The sequence below is a fragment of the Sceloporus occidentalis genome, unplaced genomic scaffold (assembly GCF_023333645.1).
Source record: "Sceloporus occidentalis isolate IW3139 unplaced genomic scaffold, rSceOcc1.0.p SCAF_6, whole genome shotgun sequence".
Classification (NCBI taxonomy): Eukaryota; Metazoa; Chordata; class Lepidosauria; order Squamata; family Phrynosomatidae; genus Sceloporus; species Sceloporus occidentalis.
The window spans coordinates 25,225,858-25,245,888 of NW_028316986.1; the positions used below are offsets into that span (position 1 = coordinate 25,225,858).

Below are 20,031 nucleotides of genomic sequence, written 5' to 3' on the forward strand. Positions count from 1 at the left end.
CCATTGTCTCCCCCTAAAGACAAAAGGGATTATACTGGTGCCTCTGAGATCGCATCATGGTGGGTGCCCTCCTTGTTACCTTGCTAGCGCTAACCACTTTTCCAAGTGTAAAGTGGCCAGACTTCTGTAGTGAGGTCATTCCTAGGTCACTCCCTGTTAATATTAACTTGATATCAGATATCAGAGGAGATCAGGGGATATGGTCCCAAGGTCACATTGTGGATTCCTGAACCCATGGATGTCCGAATCCCATTAAATAGAATGACTTAGTAAAATGGTGTCCCTTATTTTAAAAATGCCAAAATAAAGGTTTGCTTTTTGGAATTTATTCCAAGACCACACATTATGAAATTCTGCCATGGGCTGGCCCTCAGCCCCCTTCCGGACCACTGGGAGAGGCAGGTGACCCACGGCTGCTATCGCTGCAACAACGTCTATAAGGGGAAGGACATCTCTTCAGGTGCCACCCAGCACTGCACCTCGTGCTTGATGGACCGGGCTCCGTAGTGCAGGTGGTAGCCATCAGCCAGAATGTCCATGACCTCCCGGTCCCAGACCAGAGTGATGTTGTGCCTGACCTTGGCCTTCTTTGCCCAGAAGCTCAGCTCTTTGTTGACCAGCTGGATGAGCTCCAAGTGGCAGAAAGGGAGGAAGTAGACAATTTCATTGATTCTCCCAAGGAATTCGTCCCTCCAGAAGTGAGCCTTCAGGATTAGGTGGATGACTTTCTCCTTGAACTGCTTGGAGACGGTTATCTTGTCTGTCATCTGGATGTCATCCAGTTTTTCGGCAATCCTCTTGTGGCTCATTTCCATGGTTTCCTGCCCCAGCTGCAAGGCATGCTGGGCGATCTTGTCGCCAGCCACATTGGAGTTCATGATGAAGATGGCGTCCTTGCAGTTGAGGGTCTTCCCCTTCCCATCGGTCAACCTCCCTTCATCAAAGAGCTGCAACATGATGGTGAGGACATCTGGGTGGGCCTTGTCCACTTCATCGAAGAGGACCACCGCATTTGGGCACTGCTTAAGCTTCTTGGTCAGCTGGCCGCTTTCTTCGTGACCAACGTACCCCGGAGGGGAGCCAATAAACTTGGCAACCTCGTGCCTCTCCTGAAACTCCGACATGTCCAGCCAGATGAACCCCTTCTTCACATCTTTGTGCAGATACTTGCACATACTCTGACCGGAGAACCAAGAGGAGGCCGCCGCCGCTGCCACTTGCCGGGACTCCGGCTGGGTCTGAATTTATTGATATTTTAAAAAAAGTTTTCGAGCAATGGATACTTGAACCTGTGGATAAAAAATCCTTGGATATAAAGGGCTGACTATATAACAGTTTGAATCTTTTTTAAAAATCTATTTTGTATGAGAATTTGAGAAAAACATGGAGTATGCTGACATACAAATCAGTGTACAGTGTGCGGCATACGCGGCTTTCAGCATACACTAAAAGCCACATCGGAAGAAGCCCTGGCACCGCCCCGGAATAAGTAACAGGGTGAGCACCTGCCACGCTGTGCTGCAGGCACGAGACCCATTATTTCTAATGGGCTCCAGCAATATGCTGGATTTCCCTGATGCAGGGGGTCCAGAACAGATCCCCCACATAAGAGAAGGGTCCACTGTGTGCCTTTCCTAAAGAACTAGTAATCAAAACAGTTCAGAGGTGGCATCTAACACCTGTTACGCTATATGTGTCATGGTCAGCCACGAGGAGGACTTTGCTCCTCAGGTGCAGGAGGAACCTGAGGCTCTGCCAGGCCCAGCTCTGCTCTCCCAGCCCCAGTGAATTTGGCTCAGCCAGACCCTAGCTCTGTGAGGTCTCCTCCAGTGAAGCCTGGGGCTCAGCAGTCCAGCTTTGCCCCAGTAGAAGTGCCAGACTTGGGAGACATAGAGCAGCAGAGCATTGAGGTTCCTACCTTTAGCCAGAGGAGATCAGAAAGGGCACACCTTCAGTGTTCCAGGAGGCTTGCTGAGAAACGCTCATTAGGCAATCAACAGCTGTGATAAGGGAGCTAGATATAAGGCACCTGCAGACGCTGAGGTCTCTTGCCAAAGACTATTAGTTCTCATTAGTGAATGCTGCTTGATCAGACTCATGGCTTCCTATACCCTTGACTGCCTTTGAATCCTTGACCTCAGACCAGACACTTTGACCCACCCTCTGGCACTCTTGACCTCGGACTGGTCTGGTAGTATTGCTCTCTGTAATCCTGAACTTTGGGCTGGCTAGTGGCTTATTCTATTGGATGTCATTTGGCATTGTTGAGCAACTGCTTCACAGCAGCTTGGCGTGTTTACCTTTTGCCCAGCAGGCTCTTAGCTGTGTGAGTGTGTCTTGGCGGCTTTCCTGTGCAATATGATTTCAACAGTGCAGTTTCACAGAAATGTTAAGATGTGGGGTGTATAGCCACCTTGGAATACATGTGGATTTTTAGCTCCAAAGTCCAGGAATTTTGGGATACAGTTATATGTTGTTTAAAGAAAAGATAAGCCAAAATGTTACTTTTCCAGAATCTAGCTTATAATACTCTTTGATTTTTGATGGGAAAAATGTGGAGCTGCCCCATAAAGAACCGATCTAAATTCTGATCAGAGCTTCTAGAACTAAACTGTTAAGGTCTTGGAAAACTTTCCAACTCTGGTTAAATAAGTTTTGGTGGACTGCTCTTGCTGAAGAAGTGACAGCAATAGCTCAGTGAGGTGGGAAATAACAGAAAAATAACTTTGGAGAAACATGGTACCTACTCATATCTTATATTTTGGTCTTACTATCAGATCAAAGCTCACTGTTGATGCATATGGTATTTTGACACAGTATTTTCAAAAATCAGAAAAAGTATTGAATATAAGGACTGTCATAAAATTATTTGTTCAAATAAAACAGTAATCATGTAAATCTCTGATAATATCATAGAGTAATTTCTGATCGGTAGCAGCACATTTTAAATGATAAGTTTTAAAAGCTATTGGTCCAAGTCTCCATGATCATACCTGGCAACCTTTTCCACTTTGTCTTCTGAGGTTAGAAGTTTTATGTCTCCATCCTTGCAATATTATGTTGCCACATTCTCTCTCTCACAGTGCCTTAAAAGTTGTTGAGATACAATGTCTGTCAATGCAAATGCTCTTTGTAATCCCCAGAAAATCAGAAGCTGGCTTCTCGCATGGCTGGCCAAAACAGGTGTACAGTAGCTCAAAACTGCTGAAGGAAACTTGAGAGCAGGGACTCCAGCTGGAGGCTGTCAGGGTATCTACACAGACTTTTTTCTTTCTTGTTTTGTTGGCTTGTCGTTACTGCAAAGTAAAGGCAAAAGAGAATGAAGTTTCCATATAAGTCAACAGAGCTGTTTGCAAATGGATGCTGCTGATCTCAGAGCTTAGTAAAGGTACTTTTTTTGACTACAATTGCTAGAATGACCCAGCTAGCATGAGTACCACATGGTGACTGTGGGATTCTCATAGTGCTATATCACATGGAGGGTTTGCAGCTCTGTTCGGACATGACTGTGGGTCCAACCATGTGGATTCATGCTAGAATGTGATGTATTATCACACATGATGGCTTTCTATGGGGGGTTGTTCCGAGGCGCTTCCACAGTCGATCCAAAGTGACTCCTCATTTTGGTGAATTCGATAACAAGCGAATTCACAAAAATTGCTTCTAACCGTCCTCCCTGCCTGCAGTGGAACCTTCCACAGGAAGAGGGAGCCAGTGGCACCTCCAACTGCCTCTGGACCGTCCTCCCTGCCTGCAGTGGGTCCTTCCACAGGAGGAGGGAGCCAGTGGCACCTCCAGCTGCCTCTGGACCGTCCGTCCTCCCTGCCTGCAGTGGGTCCTTCCACAGGAGGAGGGAGCCAGTGGCACCTCCAGCTGCCTCTGGACCGTCCTCCCTGCCTGCAGTGGGTCCTTCCACAGGAGGACTGAGCCAGTGGCACCTCCAGCTGCCTCTGGACCGTCCTCCCTGCTTGCAGTGGGTCCACAGGAGGAGGGAGCCAGTGGCACCTCCAACTGCCTCTGGACCGTCCTCCCTGCCTGCAGTGGGTCCTTCCACAGGAAGAGAGAGCCAGTAACAGCTCCAACTGTCTCTAGACCGTCCTCCCTGCAGCCATCTGAGGAGTGACTTTCATCCACTAGGCCTCCCTCAACGGAAAGGGCCTCTCTTTCCTACATCCACATGAGGAGTGACTTTCATCCACTAGGCCTCCTTCAGCGGAAAGGGCCTCTCTTTCCTACATCCACCTGAGGAGTGACTTTCATCCACTAGGCCTGCCTCAAGGGAAAGGACCTCCCATTCCTACATCCATCTGAAGATTGAGACAGATCTATCGGGCCTGCCTCAAGGGATAGAGCTTTCCTTCCCTGCATCCATCAGCCACCTCTCCTTCCATCACTCTCAGCAGCTGGGACCTTGAGCAAAGGCTTCCAATCCCACCCCTTCCTTCTCTATTAAATCCCTTGTGCCTTGTGGTATTTAGGCAATATTACCAAGTACAGTCGGCTATTATATTGCTACTTTTGTCATTGTTATATTTTCTTCTTTTGATTATCGCTTACTAAATCCTTTCCTCCCATGGCTCCACGCATCTCTCCTAACCTGATCCCTATTTGACCTCTTCCTATCTCCCAGCTTCCATTCCTCTGTTCACTCTGGAACTGTCGCTCTGTTGCTCCGAAAGCGACTGCTGTCCATGATCTTTTTCTCTCTAGATCATTTAACCTTCTTGCTCTTACTGAAACCTGGCTCCCGACCCATGATACTGCTACCTCCGCTGCCCTTTCTTTTGGCGGTCTCTCATTCACTCACACAAGCCGCCCTGAGGGTTGAGGAGGAGGGGTCGGTATACTATTGTCCAGTTCCTGCCAGTTTCAAGTTCTTTCTCCCCCCCCCCCCCCCCCAGCTATTGTTTCTCTTCATTCGAGTCCCACTGTATTCGACTCTTTTTTCCTTTACAGCTCCGGGTTGCTGTCATTTATCGCCCTCCTGGTTCTGCTACCCAGTTTCTATCTGACTTTGAATCTTGGCTGACATTTTTTCTATCTGATGAAGTCCCTTCTCTGATCCTAGGTGACTTTAATATTCACCTTGACAATCCCAACAATCCTTCTTCATCTCGCCTTAGCTCCCTGTTTGCTTCTTTTGGCCTTCAGCCTCATTCTAACTCCTCAACCCATTCTTCTCGTCACTGTCTTGACCTAATTCTTGCAGCTAAATGTGTCATTTCCGACTACCTGGCATCTGATTTTCCATTGTCTGACCACCATTTAATTTCTTTTACTCTTACTTATATCCCACCTCCTCGTCGTACTGTCCAGCGCCATTTCCGCAACCTTCAGTCTGTTAACTCTGACCATCTCAGTAAAACTTTGAATTCATCTCTCTCTTCTCTTGATCTTGGAGACTCTGCTGATTCAGCAATGTCTTTATTTAATTCCACTCTTTCTTCAACTCTCGACAGCTTTGTTCCTGTATCTGTACGCATGTCTTCCCCTAAGACTAGGCCTCAGCCCTGGCTCACTCCCACTATCAGGTTCCTCCGGTCCTGCTCTAGAGCGGCCGAACGTCTTTGGAAAAAGTAATCCTTTTATCTTTTTCACGTGCTCTGTCTATGGCAAAACAGAACTATTTTAAATCACTGATATGCGCTAATGAGAGGCGTCCGCAGCGTTTGTTCTCCTGCTTCAATACACTACTAAAACCTTCCTCTCCCCCTGTCTTCTCAACATTTTCCCCCACTGACTTCGCCAACTACTTCATCACTAAAGTCACTACTATTCGATCTGAAATAGTTCCTCCCGACTTGCCCCCTACCACTAACCTCCTGGTACCTTCTACTAATAAACTCTCTGGGTTTCCCCCTGTTTTTCTGGATGAACTCTCTAAGCTGCTAAATTCTTCCAAACCTACTACCTGCTCTCTTGATCCTATTCCCTCCCGTCTCCTAATCTCTGTAGCCCCTTCTCTTCTGCCCTCGCTCCTCTATATCTTTAATCTCTCTCTCTCTATGGGTTCCTTCCCTTCTGACTTCAAACATGCTCTCGTTTCCCCAATTCTGAAGAAACCCTCTCTCGACCCCTCTTCTTTGTCTAGCTATAGTCCAATTTCTCTTCTTCCTTTTCTTTCTAAGGTCCTAGAACAGGTCGTTTATTCTCGGTGTATTAAGTTTCTTGAAGCCAACTCCATCCTGGACCCTTTCCAGTCTGGCTTCTACCCATGGCACTCTACAGAGACAGCTCTCACCAAGATCTCAAACGATCTCTTGCGGGCCAAGGCAAACGGCCTGTACTCTATTCTCATTCTTCTTGATTTGTCTGCGGCCTTTGACACTGTTAATCACTGTCTCCTGGTTGATTTACTTTCTGACCTTGGGTTCTCCGACTCTGCTCTCAACTGGTTTAAATCTTACTTGTCAGACAGATCTTTTGCAGTGGTCATGGGTGGTCAGACTTCGTCCTCTGTTCCCCTATCTGTTGGAGTTCCCCAGGGCTCTGTCTTGGGTCCCTTTCTGTTCTCTCTATACACACTGTCCCTAGGTAAACTCATCAGTTCTTTTGGTTTCTCCTATCATCTGTATGCCGACGACACTCAGCTGTATCTGTCCACCCCTGACCTTTCAACGGGGCTTGAACAGCAAGTTTCTTCTTGTCTGACTGCCATCTCTCAGTGGATGTGGCTTCGGCGCTTGAAGCTCAACATGTCTAAGACTGAGCTTCTTGTCTTTCCACCTAAACCCACCCTTCACTATTCCTTTTCTGTTTCTGTCGACGACACTTCTATCCAACCGGTTCATCAAGCCCGCAGTCTTGGCTTCATTTTTGACTCTTCTCTGTCATTTATTCCCCAGATCCAGGCCACCGCCAAGGCCTGTAGATTCTTTCTCCACAACATTGCCAAGATCCGTCCATTCCTCTCAGCCTCTACTGCCAAGACTCTGGTCCATGCCCTAGTGGTTTCGCGACTAGATTATTGTAACCTCCTTCTGACAGGGCTTCCTCTTTCACACCTCCATGTCCGGGAAAGCAGCCAAAGGCTGATAAGGCAGCTAGTTCCCAAACAAACAACCCTCTCCCAGCACAGCAAAGTCAGTCCTAGAGAGATGCAGTAGCTTTACCAAAAGGGATTACCAAGAGAATTGTCAGACAGTCCGAGGTTCAGGGCAACAGATAGGCAGGTCGATGAAGCAGTCCAAGGTCAAGGTTTCCGGGTATTCAAGACAAGAAGCCAAGGAGCCAGAGACAGAGTCTTTCCTCTAAAAGAGTCAGATATCCACTGGCAAAGAACCACACATGCTCCAGGTGTTTATAAAGGCAAGGAGCTGGCCTTCAGCTGTGCCTGATTGCGAAGACGCTTCTGATAAAGCCTCCGAGATCTTCGAAGGCCCTCTCTTTCTGCTCGACGCTCATTGAAGGTAGGCACACTGCCCAGATCCTCCTCCATGTCCACAGCCTCGGCACCAGGCAAACTTGACTGCTGAACCTCTGGAGGGGCCACAGACTCTGCTCCAGCAGAACTAGGGCCAGCCTCTGGCTCCTCCATTACAGGTTCAAGCCCCTGGGGCTCTGGCTCCTCCGTTATAGGTTCAGATCCCAGAGGCTCTAGCTCATCCTCTGAGTCCTCCAAGCCATCTTCCAGGCTGGGCATGACACTCCATCCTTTAATCTCTGTCCAGTATTCAGCTGCCCGTATTGTCACATCCACTCGCCGCTTTGACCATGTTTCTCCTCTTTTATCCTCCCTTCATTGGCTCCCCTTCCCCTTCCGCATCCGGTACAAGCTTTTGTTATTGACTTTCAAAGCCCTCCATGGATTGGCCCCTCCATACTTATCTGACCTTCTTTCTCCTTACATTCCTACTCGCACCCTCCGCTCTGGTAGTCAAGGTCTCCTGCCACAATGTAGGACTACCACTGCCCCCTCCCGAATTCGTCCTTTCTCGCTTGCTGCCCCTTACTCCTGGAACCTTCTTCTCCCACATGCACACCTCATCACTTCTCTACCCAGTTTCAAAACTAAGTTAAAGACTATATTGTTTAGAGAAGCATTCCCAGAGGTGAGCCCCTCTCTGACCCAGGAAGCCTCCTTTTAAGCATCCATTAAGAAGCCAAGCCCTTCCTCCAGTCCATCTGCCTTGGTCCAGGCCTTGGAGGTGGAGAAGAACTGCTGGACCTGATCCCATTCCCTACCACCACTCCCTTCTCCTTTTGTGTTGTGTCTTCTTAGATTGTAAGCCGGAGGGCAGGGAACTGTCTAACTAAAATATTGTATGTACAGCGCTGTGTAAATTTACAGCGCTATATAAATAAAGGTTAATAATAATAATAATAATAATAATAATAATAATAATAAGCTCACTTCGATTTCACTCCGAATTGGTCTGGTGTGGAATGCAACTTTGCTTCTATCCTGGTACACCCAAGGTCCCACATTTCCCATGATGTTGCACTGCAATTTTGCCCCATTTGCTTCCGGTGCTCCTTCAAGAATGGAGGGCATGTTTGGATGTAGCCGACAGATGAAGGGAATGAATCAGGAGGCTGGGGGGAGAGATGGGAGCAACGGAGGGGGCCATCGGAGGCTGGGGGAAGCAACAAATTCCAACTCCCAGAATTCCATAGCACTGAGCCAGGACAGTTAAAGTGGAGTCAAACCAGATTATTTATTTCCCCAGTGCAGATGCAACCTAAGAGAAAGCAACTGTTACAAAGGGAAGGAGAGTGGATTCGATTCAGCGAGGTGGTACTTTAGGGAGGATAGAGAATAAGGGAAATCGGATACATTCGAAGGAAGCAGTTGGGGGATGCAGGGAAATCTGACAGAGGACCCACGACACATTCTTAGGAAGCAAGGGGGCATGGAGGGAAATCTGACAGGGAGAATCAGGATACATTCACAGGAAGCAGGTGGAGGATGCAAGGAAATCTGACAGAGAGGACCCAGTACACATTTTAGAGTAAATCGAGTAAAAAATAGAATAAAATAGAAGGGAAGAAGAAACATGAAGCTGTCATTCACGCGAAAGTGGAACCACGAAGTGGCCTCCTTCTTCACCCCAGAAGTGCAAAGGTACTGGATCCGTTCAGCCCCCTTCTGAGCATGCGCAAGGGTGCCAATTCGAATCATTGAATCCGCATGGTATGTACTAGTGTGATAATTCAGTGTGCACTCACTCCGCTTTGACTCAAGAATGGCCACAATTTCGTTCTTCACGTGTGATAATTCATCACGTGAATTGCCTTGGATTCGAAGTGACTCTGCTTCACCCTCGCTACGGAAGGGCCATGGAAGGGCTTTGGATTAGAGTTCCAATTTCATGTGTGATAAGGGTGATAGTCCAAAAAAGTAACTTTTCCAAACTCTGTGTTCAATCATTGCCCTTTGATTATTACTATATATACTCATGTATAAGTCTCAAAATTTTAGTCAAAAAATTGACTCCAAAATATGGAGTTGACTTATCCTTGGATGAATGTCAATACTGTACTTTAACTCTTATAAAAAGAGGAACCATCTCCTGCAGAAAGGCAAGAGCATAATCTGTCCTGGAAGCACTGACCCCCACCCCACCCCACTCTCTCTCCATCCTGCATTTAGTGTGACTACAATGCCTGATGAACTTTTATAAATTATTTAGCATTGTTTTCCTTTGCTTTTCTCCTGGAAGCTTTGCTTTGTTACATGCTCCAAAGTTTTAACTTCATATCCATGGGTCATATCAAAATCCTTAATTTTGGTCCCAAAACCTGCCTTCGGCTTATACATGAGGTTAACTTACAGTGGAGTATATACGGTAATCTCATACAGTGCAGATGGGGGGACCAAAGACTTACCACATGAGCCCCATTCTCCCAGCAATTGCATCAGTAAGAAAAAAAGGAAGCATACCATGTTCAAAGCCCCAATATTGCACATCTTTGGAATTGCACAACTGGGGCTGATGTCACCATTGCGCTCTCTACCTGAGTCTCCTTTAACATACACACACACACAGCCTTTTGGCATTTTCATTTTCATTTTATTTATTTCTCTTTTAACTATGCAGTTCTGGAGTTCTGTTACAGTGATGTAAGTAAAATGGTGGTGTTTTTTTTAAAGAAATTGGAATAAAAAGTAATCCAGGCAATTGGGTTCCTTGAGAATAGTGAGGGGAAGGGCAGATGGAGGAGATGAGATGACACTGATATGACTTCCAATAATGTGACTGTTCTGGAAGCTATGTTTCAAACCTGAGGAGTAGTGTGATAGAGAGCTCATTGACAGGTTTTCCCCATCAATGAAAAGGGATGCCCTAATAATGTTTGAGGGACACAGTATCTACAGTTTGGAGGTGGCTGAAGCATTTGATCAGTATTGCTAAAGCCACTTTTTTGCTGGGTAATCATGGTAATCTCCCAAGAATGCCTTACCTAAGGCCTCTATGTTAATTTTCCACAGGGGTGTGATTTACTTGGAGGCTGGAATTTTCAGTATAGCTCAAACCCAAAATATACATTATACTGTACTCTTAATGATCCCCCTACAGACAGGCTGAAAAGCACTGTCAGGATGGCTAAAGGGTCCTTCATGAATAAGAAAAAGCAGCTGCAGGGGTCCAATCTGTATCAGATGCCCATGCCAATTTCCTTTTCAACCACCTCCCTTCCCAGGACTGTTTCATCTTCTAATTAAATCTATGAAAAGAATGCAAGCCCATTAGCAAAAAGACCCTCCTGTGCTGAAAGAAAAAGAATATCAGAAGTAGCATACGGACCCCTATCTTGAGATAAAAATGATACACAGCATATTGTTCTGATAAGAGTCAGGATCAGAAGTAAGATTCAAACCCCTTGTGACCCTTCAGTGCCCTCCTAGTTCCATGCAAGTATATTGTCTTTACCCTTAGAGCATGCTTATAATTAAATTCCAGCAAGCATTTTCCAACTAGTTACTATTCTATTTTAGGAGGCATAACAACTGGTTTGCTAAAGTTTAGTCACACAGTATCCTTCTGAGCATTTGGGAAATCATAGTAACATTACTTGATCAAGATGTTATCTCAGATTAAAGTGCCTCACTCATTTCCTCTTCCCCTTCCTACAAACATATGGTGAAGATAGTCTACTTTTACCAGCAGCAATAGCCAATGTTTTGAGGAACTACAGTTCATCAAGAAAACAGGCTGTAAGCCTTTAAAGTGTCACTATTTTTCACTGCAGTGAAAATAACTGATTACCCCATTTATTCATCTCTTAGATCACAGTTTGACTATTGTTAGATATGTAATAAGGATAGGGAATAACATCCAAAATCCAGAAAAGGTGATACTTTTATTGAGCCAATCAAAATGCACAAAATACATGTTGCAGGCTATCGAAGCTTCCTTGGTGGCTTCATCAGGCGAAAGTATTAAAAATCATACAGGAAAAAGAAAATTATGATGATGTTAGAATCACAGGCCTAGATTTTGTTAAGATGTTGTTGTTCTCAATTAAGATAGTATGGAGAGATATCTATACAGAGAAGCCATTGCTTCTGGTCATGTGGGTTCTGGGAGAATAATAATAATAATAATAATAATAATAATAATAATTTATTTGTGTTTCCCTGCCTCTCCCAAAGGATCGAAGCGGGGTTACAGACTACTAAAATCAATACATACAATGCAATGCAATACACTATAAAAACCCAAAATGGTATATCTATACAAACATCAGTAAAATACAACAATCCAACAGCATCCAACGTCCAGGGGTAAGACACAATATCATTATCGGTAGGCATATTGGTCATGTAGACATCACTCCTTGGGGGGAAACGCTTGGCAAAAGAGTACGATGTTTAATCTCTTTTTAAATCTCTGGAGCAGCAAGCTTGTTTTCTGCTGCTCCAGAGACTAGGACCCGGAGCAATGGATGCAAGCTCCAGGAAAAGAGATTCCACCTGAACATTAGGAGGAACTTCCTGACAGTAAGGGCTATTCGACAGTGGAACACACTTCCTCGGAGTGTAGTGGAGTCTCCCTCCTTGGAGGTCTTCAAACGGAGGCTGGATGGCCATCTGTTGGGGATGCTTTGATCTGGATTTCCTGCATGGCAGGGGGTTGGACTGGATGGCCCTTGCAGTCTCTTCCAACTCTATGATTCTATAAATGTTTCCAAAGAGGTCATGAGACGGAGCTCCTCCGGAAGGCTGGTCCAAATCTGCAGGGCCGTTATTGTAAAGGCCCTTTGGGAAGAGGAGACATATTTGGACGATGGAGTTTCCAATAAGTTCTTCCCGGATGTTCTGAGTGTGCGGGGTGGCTCGTAGGGGGAGATGCAGTCCCTCAAGTAACTTGGGCCCAAGCCATGTAGGACTTTATAGGTAATAACCAACACCTTGTATTGTGCCCGGAAGCGAATAGGCAGCCAGTGCAGAGCTTTCAGCTTAGGTGTTATATGGTCAAACCTAGATGCACCAGTGACCAGTCTGGCTGCCATATTTTGTACTAACTGAAGCTTCCGGACTTGGTACAAGGGTAGCCCCAAGTAGAGCACATTACAGAAATCTAGGCGAGAGGTTACCAGAGCATATACCACTGTTTCTAGGTCCCTTTGGCCCAGGTAGGGTCGCAGTTGGCGTACCAACCGAAGCTGATAGCAAGCACTTCTGACCGTCGCATTTACTTGAGATGTCAACTGCAGGGACGAGTCCAGAAGTACTCCTAAGCTGCGAACTTTGTCCTTCAGGGGAAGTGTGACCCCATCTAGGACAGGTGGACAAATTTCCTTCCCTGGGCTTGGGGAACCTATCACCAGTACTTCCATTTTCTCTGGATTCAAACTGAGTTTGTTTTCCCTCATCCAGCCCATTACCGACTCCAGGCAGGCATTCAGAGGAGAGATGCCATTCTTTGTCACTAGGTCAGTCGGAGACACAGAGAAACATATTTGGGTGTCATCAGCATACTGATAACACCGCGCCCCGTGTCTCCGGATAATCTCTCCCAGCAGTTTCATGTAAATGTTAAACAAAGTGGGGGACAAAATAGCTCCCTGAGGGACACCAGATGTCAGTTCCCTCTTAGAGAAGCAAATGTCCCCCAACTGCACCATCTGGAATCTGCCCGAGAGATAGGATCAGAACCACTGAAGCGCAGTGCCCCCGATACCCAGTTCCCTCAGGCGTTCCAGAAGGATACCGTGGTCAATGGTATCGAAGGCCGCTGAGATGTCCAAGAGCACCAACAGGGTCACACTTCCCCGGTCGATGCCCAGAAGAGTCTTAAAGTCTACAAAATAAAATTTTAAACTCCACTAGCAACATAAAAATATACTTCCATTGAGATCCAGGTTGCCTCTGTCCTTTGTGAGGCTACCTGCCCTCCATTAAGCAAAGAACATTGATTTTCCCAAGAAGTCTCTGCTGTTGCATTTGGAAAAATTTTAGGTGATGTTTAGGTAAAACACACTAAATGCAATCTGAGTTAAATTTCCTTTGTTAGAGGCAGAAACCTCAAAGAGTTAAGTACCTGTTCCTTTATGAGGATACATGGCTTCAAAATTTACCACTACACCAATGATTGTGATTCAACCAATCTGTTGTTCTACCATTGTCTGAGTAAGAGAGGATGGTTTCTCACTTCAGCATCCAAATGTTCCAAATGTTAACCTTGTCAGATTTAACCACTGTGTACCAGTGATGTAGATTCAAATGGATTGACTCAGACTCACATCAGGTTCAAGTCACTTTAACTTGGACTCAACTCTGACTTGACTTGGCAATAAATGAGGAACTGACTTGACTCAAGACTTGTATATTTTTAGTGACAGAGGCCTGGTACAGAGGGGCCAAAAGACACGTAGCGGCACCAATACTAGGGTTTGGGAGTGTGCATTAACCACATGCTCCCGAACCCTACGGTGTACCGGCGGCAGCATCATCATGGCGTTGTCCCGTCCGCACAGGCACCACCATTTTGATGTAAGGGACGTGCAGCGTATACACATCACTGTGCGTCCCTTACGTCACGAGTGCACCAGTGATGCACTTGTGATGTGCCAGCGCCATTGCAAAAAGAACCCGGGGCAGAGGAACCCGGGCAGTTTGGCTGCTGCAGTGTCCCTCCGCAGCAAACAGGCCGCCGCCACCCTGCCCTTTCCCGGAGGTATGTTCTGGGCCCAAGTCTCGGTTCAACTCAAGACTTGTATATATTTAGCAAAGTTTCTGCACTAACTTCATCCAGAAACAGCACACTTGTTAGACAATGGGCTTGAAGTAAAGGTTCAGGTCTATTCAGCAGCCTGTCCCTTGGAAAAGCTTTAGGAGAAGGATCCTTACACTACAACCCCTCCCCCTTCTTTTTTTTTCCCTGTTAAAATTGGCTCCCAGACTTGCTTGACCTGAGACTTCAAGGTTGAGACTTGAGACTAGGAGTAAAAGACTTGAATACATCACTGCTGTGCACATAAACAAGGCATATGATAAGCAAACTCATGGTTCAGACTGATCACACTGTAATAGTAAATATGCAAGATAGCTGGAATGGCCATCCCCAAACACAATACAAACGCAATACAATGATTCCAGTCCAATATTATTGAAGCCTTGTCATCTGTCTTGATTTTGTTAAGGCAAAGCAGAGTTTACAAAAGTTACATCCCTCTCAAGTGGCAGAAGGTCTGATCTACTTCTTTCATCTGTAGTTTCTTGTGAGTGTTTTATAAGACATCTCTTTCATTGGCCTTAGGAAATATGCATTGCTACTGGTGCTAATGTCTTGGATTTCTCTGAGTTAAATGAGGCTAGTATCAAGAGATTCTATAACCAGCTCATTTTAAGATCTGGTTAACACTGTTTTTGAGCCCTACATAGTTTTCCAAAAGCAATTAAAGCTGTTCTTTGGAAAAGCTGCCTGTTTCTGGTGCTAGCTATAATAAGTGTACATAGTTAATCAGCTTGCATAGTGCAACCTTGTAAATATTCAGGGGAGGACCAAGCTGTGAATAAAAATAACCCACTGGGATTTGGACATGACTATAAACAATGATTTGTTTATTTAGAGGGCAGAGTGTTGGCCTTTATTTATCCAAATATGCATATTGTACCTACAAGAACACATGCTTTATTCGAATAAAAAGAGAAAGCTTTAAAACATACACACACACCCCTACCCTAATGTTTCTTCCAACTGTACTTCAATAAGGGCCAGTCCATATATTTGGCTGAAACAAGGGAATGGTGTCCCTCTGGGGAAAGGCTTCCCTTGTTTGAATACACCTGCATCTAGAAAAGATGCCTTGTAAACACAGAGCTACAGTATTATGATAAGAAAAGGGTTCATGCCGGGCTTCTTCCTAACACTTTATGAAAACGGTGGGAATTTAGTAGAAAATGCTGAACATGTTTCATTAACTGTTAGTGAGCTCAAAAATTATCCAATTACATTAATGTTGGATGGCAGGAAATGTTAAAATGATCATTTGCCATAGTGTATTATTATTATTATTATTATTATTATTATTATTATTATTATTATTATTTTACTTCATTCAAATTAGAAACCAAAGGACTGCTGAAGAAAATTGGTTCACATTGCTGCCCTCAAGTGGCACATTTTCAGAAAGCCTTTTGGGGGCGGGGGGGGGGGGGGGTGTAGCACCAAGATCACACTTTCCAGATCCATACAAACCACACAATCCAATTGCTAGCTGATGGGTTATTCATTCATTCATTCATTCATTCTGTATTCTTGCACAGTCCCATATATTTCTCTATCCATTTTCTTATAAACCAACATAAACATTATTGTGCATCAGCCCTTACCCCAACACATCTATTTCTCTTTAATTTCGCAAAACCCTTATATATTCGCAAAAGTCACACTTTCCCACTATATTGTCCCCATCCATCCTAAACCACATTTTTTCAAAGAAATCTGCCTCTTTTTAACATCATGTTCTATGATTTAATAAAAATAATTGTGTATAACTCTACACATCTTTCCACTTTATTTATCACAATTTATGATCAATATCTATTTTTTTATCTCTATCTTTTTGTAGTTTTACAGAGAAAGTGTTATACATTGGAATCCCCCTTATAACAACTATCATGCTGTTTTCTATGTTATGCCTATGCCAGCTGTTTAGAAAAGGCTGTCTGAAAGCATGCTATCTAATGAACCGTACAATTAAGTTTTGTCCCTGAGTAGCTCCATCTTCTCTCTCGGTTATCCCTTCCCTCGCATCACATATGTTGTTCAGTGTGGATTTTTAATGGCAGAATAGGATAAAACCTGGAAAATTCTGTCAAAATACTAAAAAGTTCAATTATGAAAACATAATGGAACAAAAGATATAGAAGATCAAATAATATTCCCACTTTTTACTTATTTTCAAATGTAACTGTCCTTGTTGCAAAAAATAACTAGTTAATAGATAATTATATTACTTTAACACAGTGCTTCAGGGCTCTCCGTCTTATTTTTCTATGTGCAAGATTTTTTTAACCGTGGGGAAACATTTATATATTCATGTGGTAGCTGACAGAAAAAGCTTTGTTACTTCAGTTTGTTGAGTATATAAACCAGGGCTGTATCTGCACTGCAGAAATAAACCAGTATTACACCACTTTCACTGCCATGGCTCAGTGCTGTGGAATTCTGGGAACTGTATCTTGTTCTGGCACCAGAGCTCTTTGACAGAGAAGGCTAAATGTCTCACAAGTGTACAGTTCCCAGAATTCCATAGTATTGAGCCATGGCAGTTAAAGTGTGTCAAATTGGATTATTTCTGCAGTGGAGATGCAGTCCAGCCTTGTTAAAAAGCTTCTTCAAGGTACCATGTTTCATCTGGTCCCATCCACTTTGCTTATGCCCCATGTATATAGCAGGGAGTCTGCAACCAGGCAGATGGGTTTTAGAGTCTTTTGTTGGCATCATGGCCAAAAATTAACTGCTATCTAGTGGCGTGAAAGAAAAAGTTAACCTTGCATTGATGACCTTGTTGGAGACTTTTTGCTTTCACTTTACAGTCTGAGGATGAAAGCTGAAAACCAAATGGTGTGTGTGTGTGTGTGTGTGAATTTTTTCACTGTTGCTAATCTGCTTCTACCGTTCTTATTGCTATTGGGGGAAATGGGTCACACTTGTACATTGATTTTCTTTCTTTCTTTCTTTCTTTCTTTCTTTCTTTACTATATAACTCTTGTGAGTCCATCTTCCATAGGCATCACCTTAGGGGATGTGTACCTCAGTCCAAGGGCTCCCATAGTCCCAGTGATATGAATTTGGTTTGATTGCTGACCAACAGATAAGTCTGGGGTAGAAATTGTTTGGGTGCCCATTTCTACCATTGACTGTGACAGGATGGTGTATCCTATTGGCAAAAGAGCTGGAATTCTTCTCTGCTGTATATCATTTGCTGCATCATTTATCACCAATAAAGCTTATGCTTTAGTAGTAGGGTGTGCCAGTGTTTGGCACTGAAAGAACACTTGGAGAGTCCTGGATCTACACCTAGTTCTGGAGCAAGACACCCCGGCTGCTCTGCCCTTGGTCCATCCAGATCTTCTTTCCACACATTGCTGGAATGAAATCCCCGAGAGTCTGACCAAATTGGTAGGAAAAGATTCCAATTGTTTCTGTACACTGAACCCAATAATGCTTACCCCTGAGTCGTGACTAGACAAGTTCAAATTAAACACACTGAGCTTTAACAAAAGATCTTCCACCAGCTGAAAGGCAATCTTTTAATTAAAAACGCAAACAATCCAGTGAAAAAATCTATCACCATTGAAACTGCTCAAATGAAATAGGAACTTCATCCAAGGAAATGATTGTGCATTTCTGCATGGCAGGAGGTTGGAATGAATGAACCTTTGTGGTCTCTTCCCACACTATGATTGTATGAAAAGGAAGAAGTAACCATCATCGGCTTTATTATTTCCCTCATTCTCCCACCTTCTATATGCTAGAAAACATATCCAGGGGTAGTTGTGCTGGTCATACAGCAAAGTACAATAACATCCAAAATCCCCAAACAGCTATACCTTTTTAGGGCCAACCAAAATGCATGACTTGTGCATTTTGGTTGGCCCCATAAAGGTATCACTGTTTTGTGAATTTGGGATGTTATTGTACTCCTCTATGCTAATTGGTCACAGATAACAATAACACACAAACTTTTTATTATCAACTCTTTCACTTTAAGCACATCCAGAAAAGCCTGGCCAGGAGGGAAACAAAATCCTATGAGCACTGGATATTTAAAGCACTTGATATTTACAGCCTGGAGAAGAGAGAATTAAGGGGAGACATATCTGAAATGCTGTAATCCAGGACACAGAACAGAGTTGTTTTCTGTTGGCAGGCCTAGAAATATTGGGTAGAAACTAGAGTCAAGCATGTTTTACCTAAAGATTAGGAGAGACCTCTTAATAGTGATAGTTGCTTGGCAATGACATTCACTGTTCTGAGAGGGATTTACATAGAAGGCTTTTGATGGTCAGAGATGGTATGTTTACACATGTGTCCTCCAGAAACAGAGCCTGTATAAGTACAGAGTTGACTAGACAAAGTTACCAAAGCTTCTCGTTTTTTAATATTTGGTATTTATACCAGCATACTGCTAGCCCCCTTGTAGTGAGTTTGTGGCTAACCAAACAGGAGTAACTCAAGAAACTTGTAATTAGGTAAAAAGTAGAAATGCATTCAGAGATAGCATGGGAGAAAGTATTGTAAAGTTAGTAATGGAACCTCTAAAGCTGATTTCCATTTATTATTATTATTATTATTATTATTATTATTTATATAGCACTGTAGATTTGCACAGCGTACATATGCTGTTAACCATCACTGAGGAGAAGTCATGAATAGCGACCTCTCTCTAACTTATGGAAGAGAAAGAGGAAATAGAAAGCCAGAGTGTAGCAACCTATAGATCAAATGAGTGGTTATTTGGAAAAGAGGGGAGGGATGCCTTGTTTATTGCCCTCACTGGTTTGGGTTACTTGTGATGGTGCTTTAATTTCCAACAATTCACAACTGTGGCCTGAATCCTATTGACTAGTCACCACTAGAGAGACAGTTCAAATCAACACATAGGTATATCTTGTTGATTCAATAGGACTGCTCTAGTCAGAACTAATGGTAGGATTCAGGCTGCTGTGACTGGATGATGCGCATGATGCAGGAGGGACCATCAATTACCCTGATGCTCCAGAGGAAAAACACCATCATTTACTCCCTAGTAACAGCAGCCTGCAGATAGAACTCACAAAAACAATAGCATGTCTCATACCTCGGGTGCTTTACCACAGATGAATGAAAAGGAATTTGTTAGTGGGTATGGACATAGGCTTAGGAGATCCCGATTCGCCACAGAACTCACTTGGAGGCCTTGAGCCAGTCACCCTTATTCAGTCTGAACTTTCAGGTTTATAGTAAGAATCAAATGAAGAGCAATAGAGTTATATACATTGTTATGAAAAGGCAGGATAAGAATGTAAGTACAGTATATACTCGACTATAAGTCAAGAAATTTATGCCCCAAAATGGACTCCAAAAGCATGGGTAGACTTATATACAGGGCAATAAGTTAATACTGCTTATAAAGTTTATAAAGCATCTATAAATGCCTAGAGAAGTATTTACTCTAGGAATCTCTAGGTGCTCCAGTGCAACTCTATGGTCAACTTCCAGCAGTGTTGTGCTGGAGAACCTAGAGATTTCTAGAGAGAACAATTTACTCAAATCCATGAATAATCAAATCCACAAATGTAAAAGCTGGAAATGTGGAGGGCTGACTGTAAAGAAAAGAAACTGAAAAAAGAAAAGGAAAAAAACCCAGTCTGCTTTGGAATAGCAAAGGGGAAAGGAGCATAATCTCACTAGCAACACATGACTGCCTGCACATTGCTTGAGAGGAACCTATCACACATGCATCAACTGTGAAAATGCAGTGTGTTCAGGAAGCACTAACAAGTTTTGCTCATCAGTGAGAAGGAGTGCTCCAGCAATGGATGGAATACAAACCAGCTACTGGACAGACTCAGCGTCATGTGAAAATGCATGG

General features: G+C 44.0%; 1 protein-coding gene across 1 annotated transcript; it reads right to left on the reverse strand.

The window, feature by feature from the left end:
* Nucleotides 1-434: 434 nt before the first annotated feature.
* On the reverse strand, nucleotides 435-1,175 carry LOC149310530 (mitochondrial disaggregase-like). Its single transcript, XM_089528416.1, has one exon. It carries the CDS (start codon nucleotides 1,173-1,175, stop codon nucleotides 435-437), a length of 741 nt encoding a protein of 246 aa, XP_089384542.1.
* Between the last annotated feature and the right edge of the window lie 18,856 nt (nucleotides 1,176-20,031).

Excerpts from the sequence above, each read along its gene's own strand:
- LOC149310530 (XM_089528416.1), bottom strand. The coding sequence starts at position 1,175 with ATGTGCAAGTATCTGCACAAAGATGTGAAGAAGGGGTTCATCTGGCTG.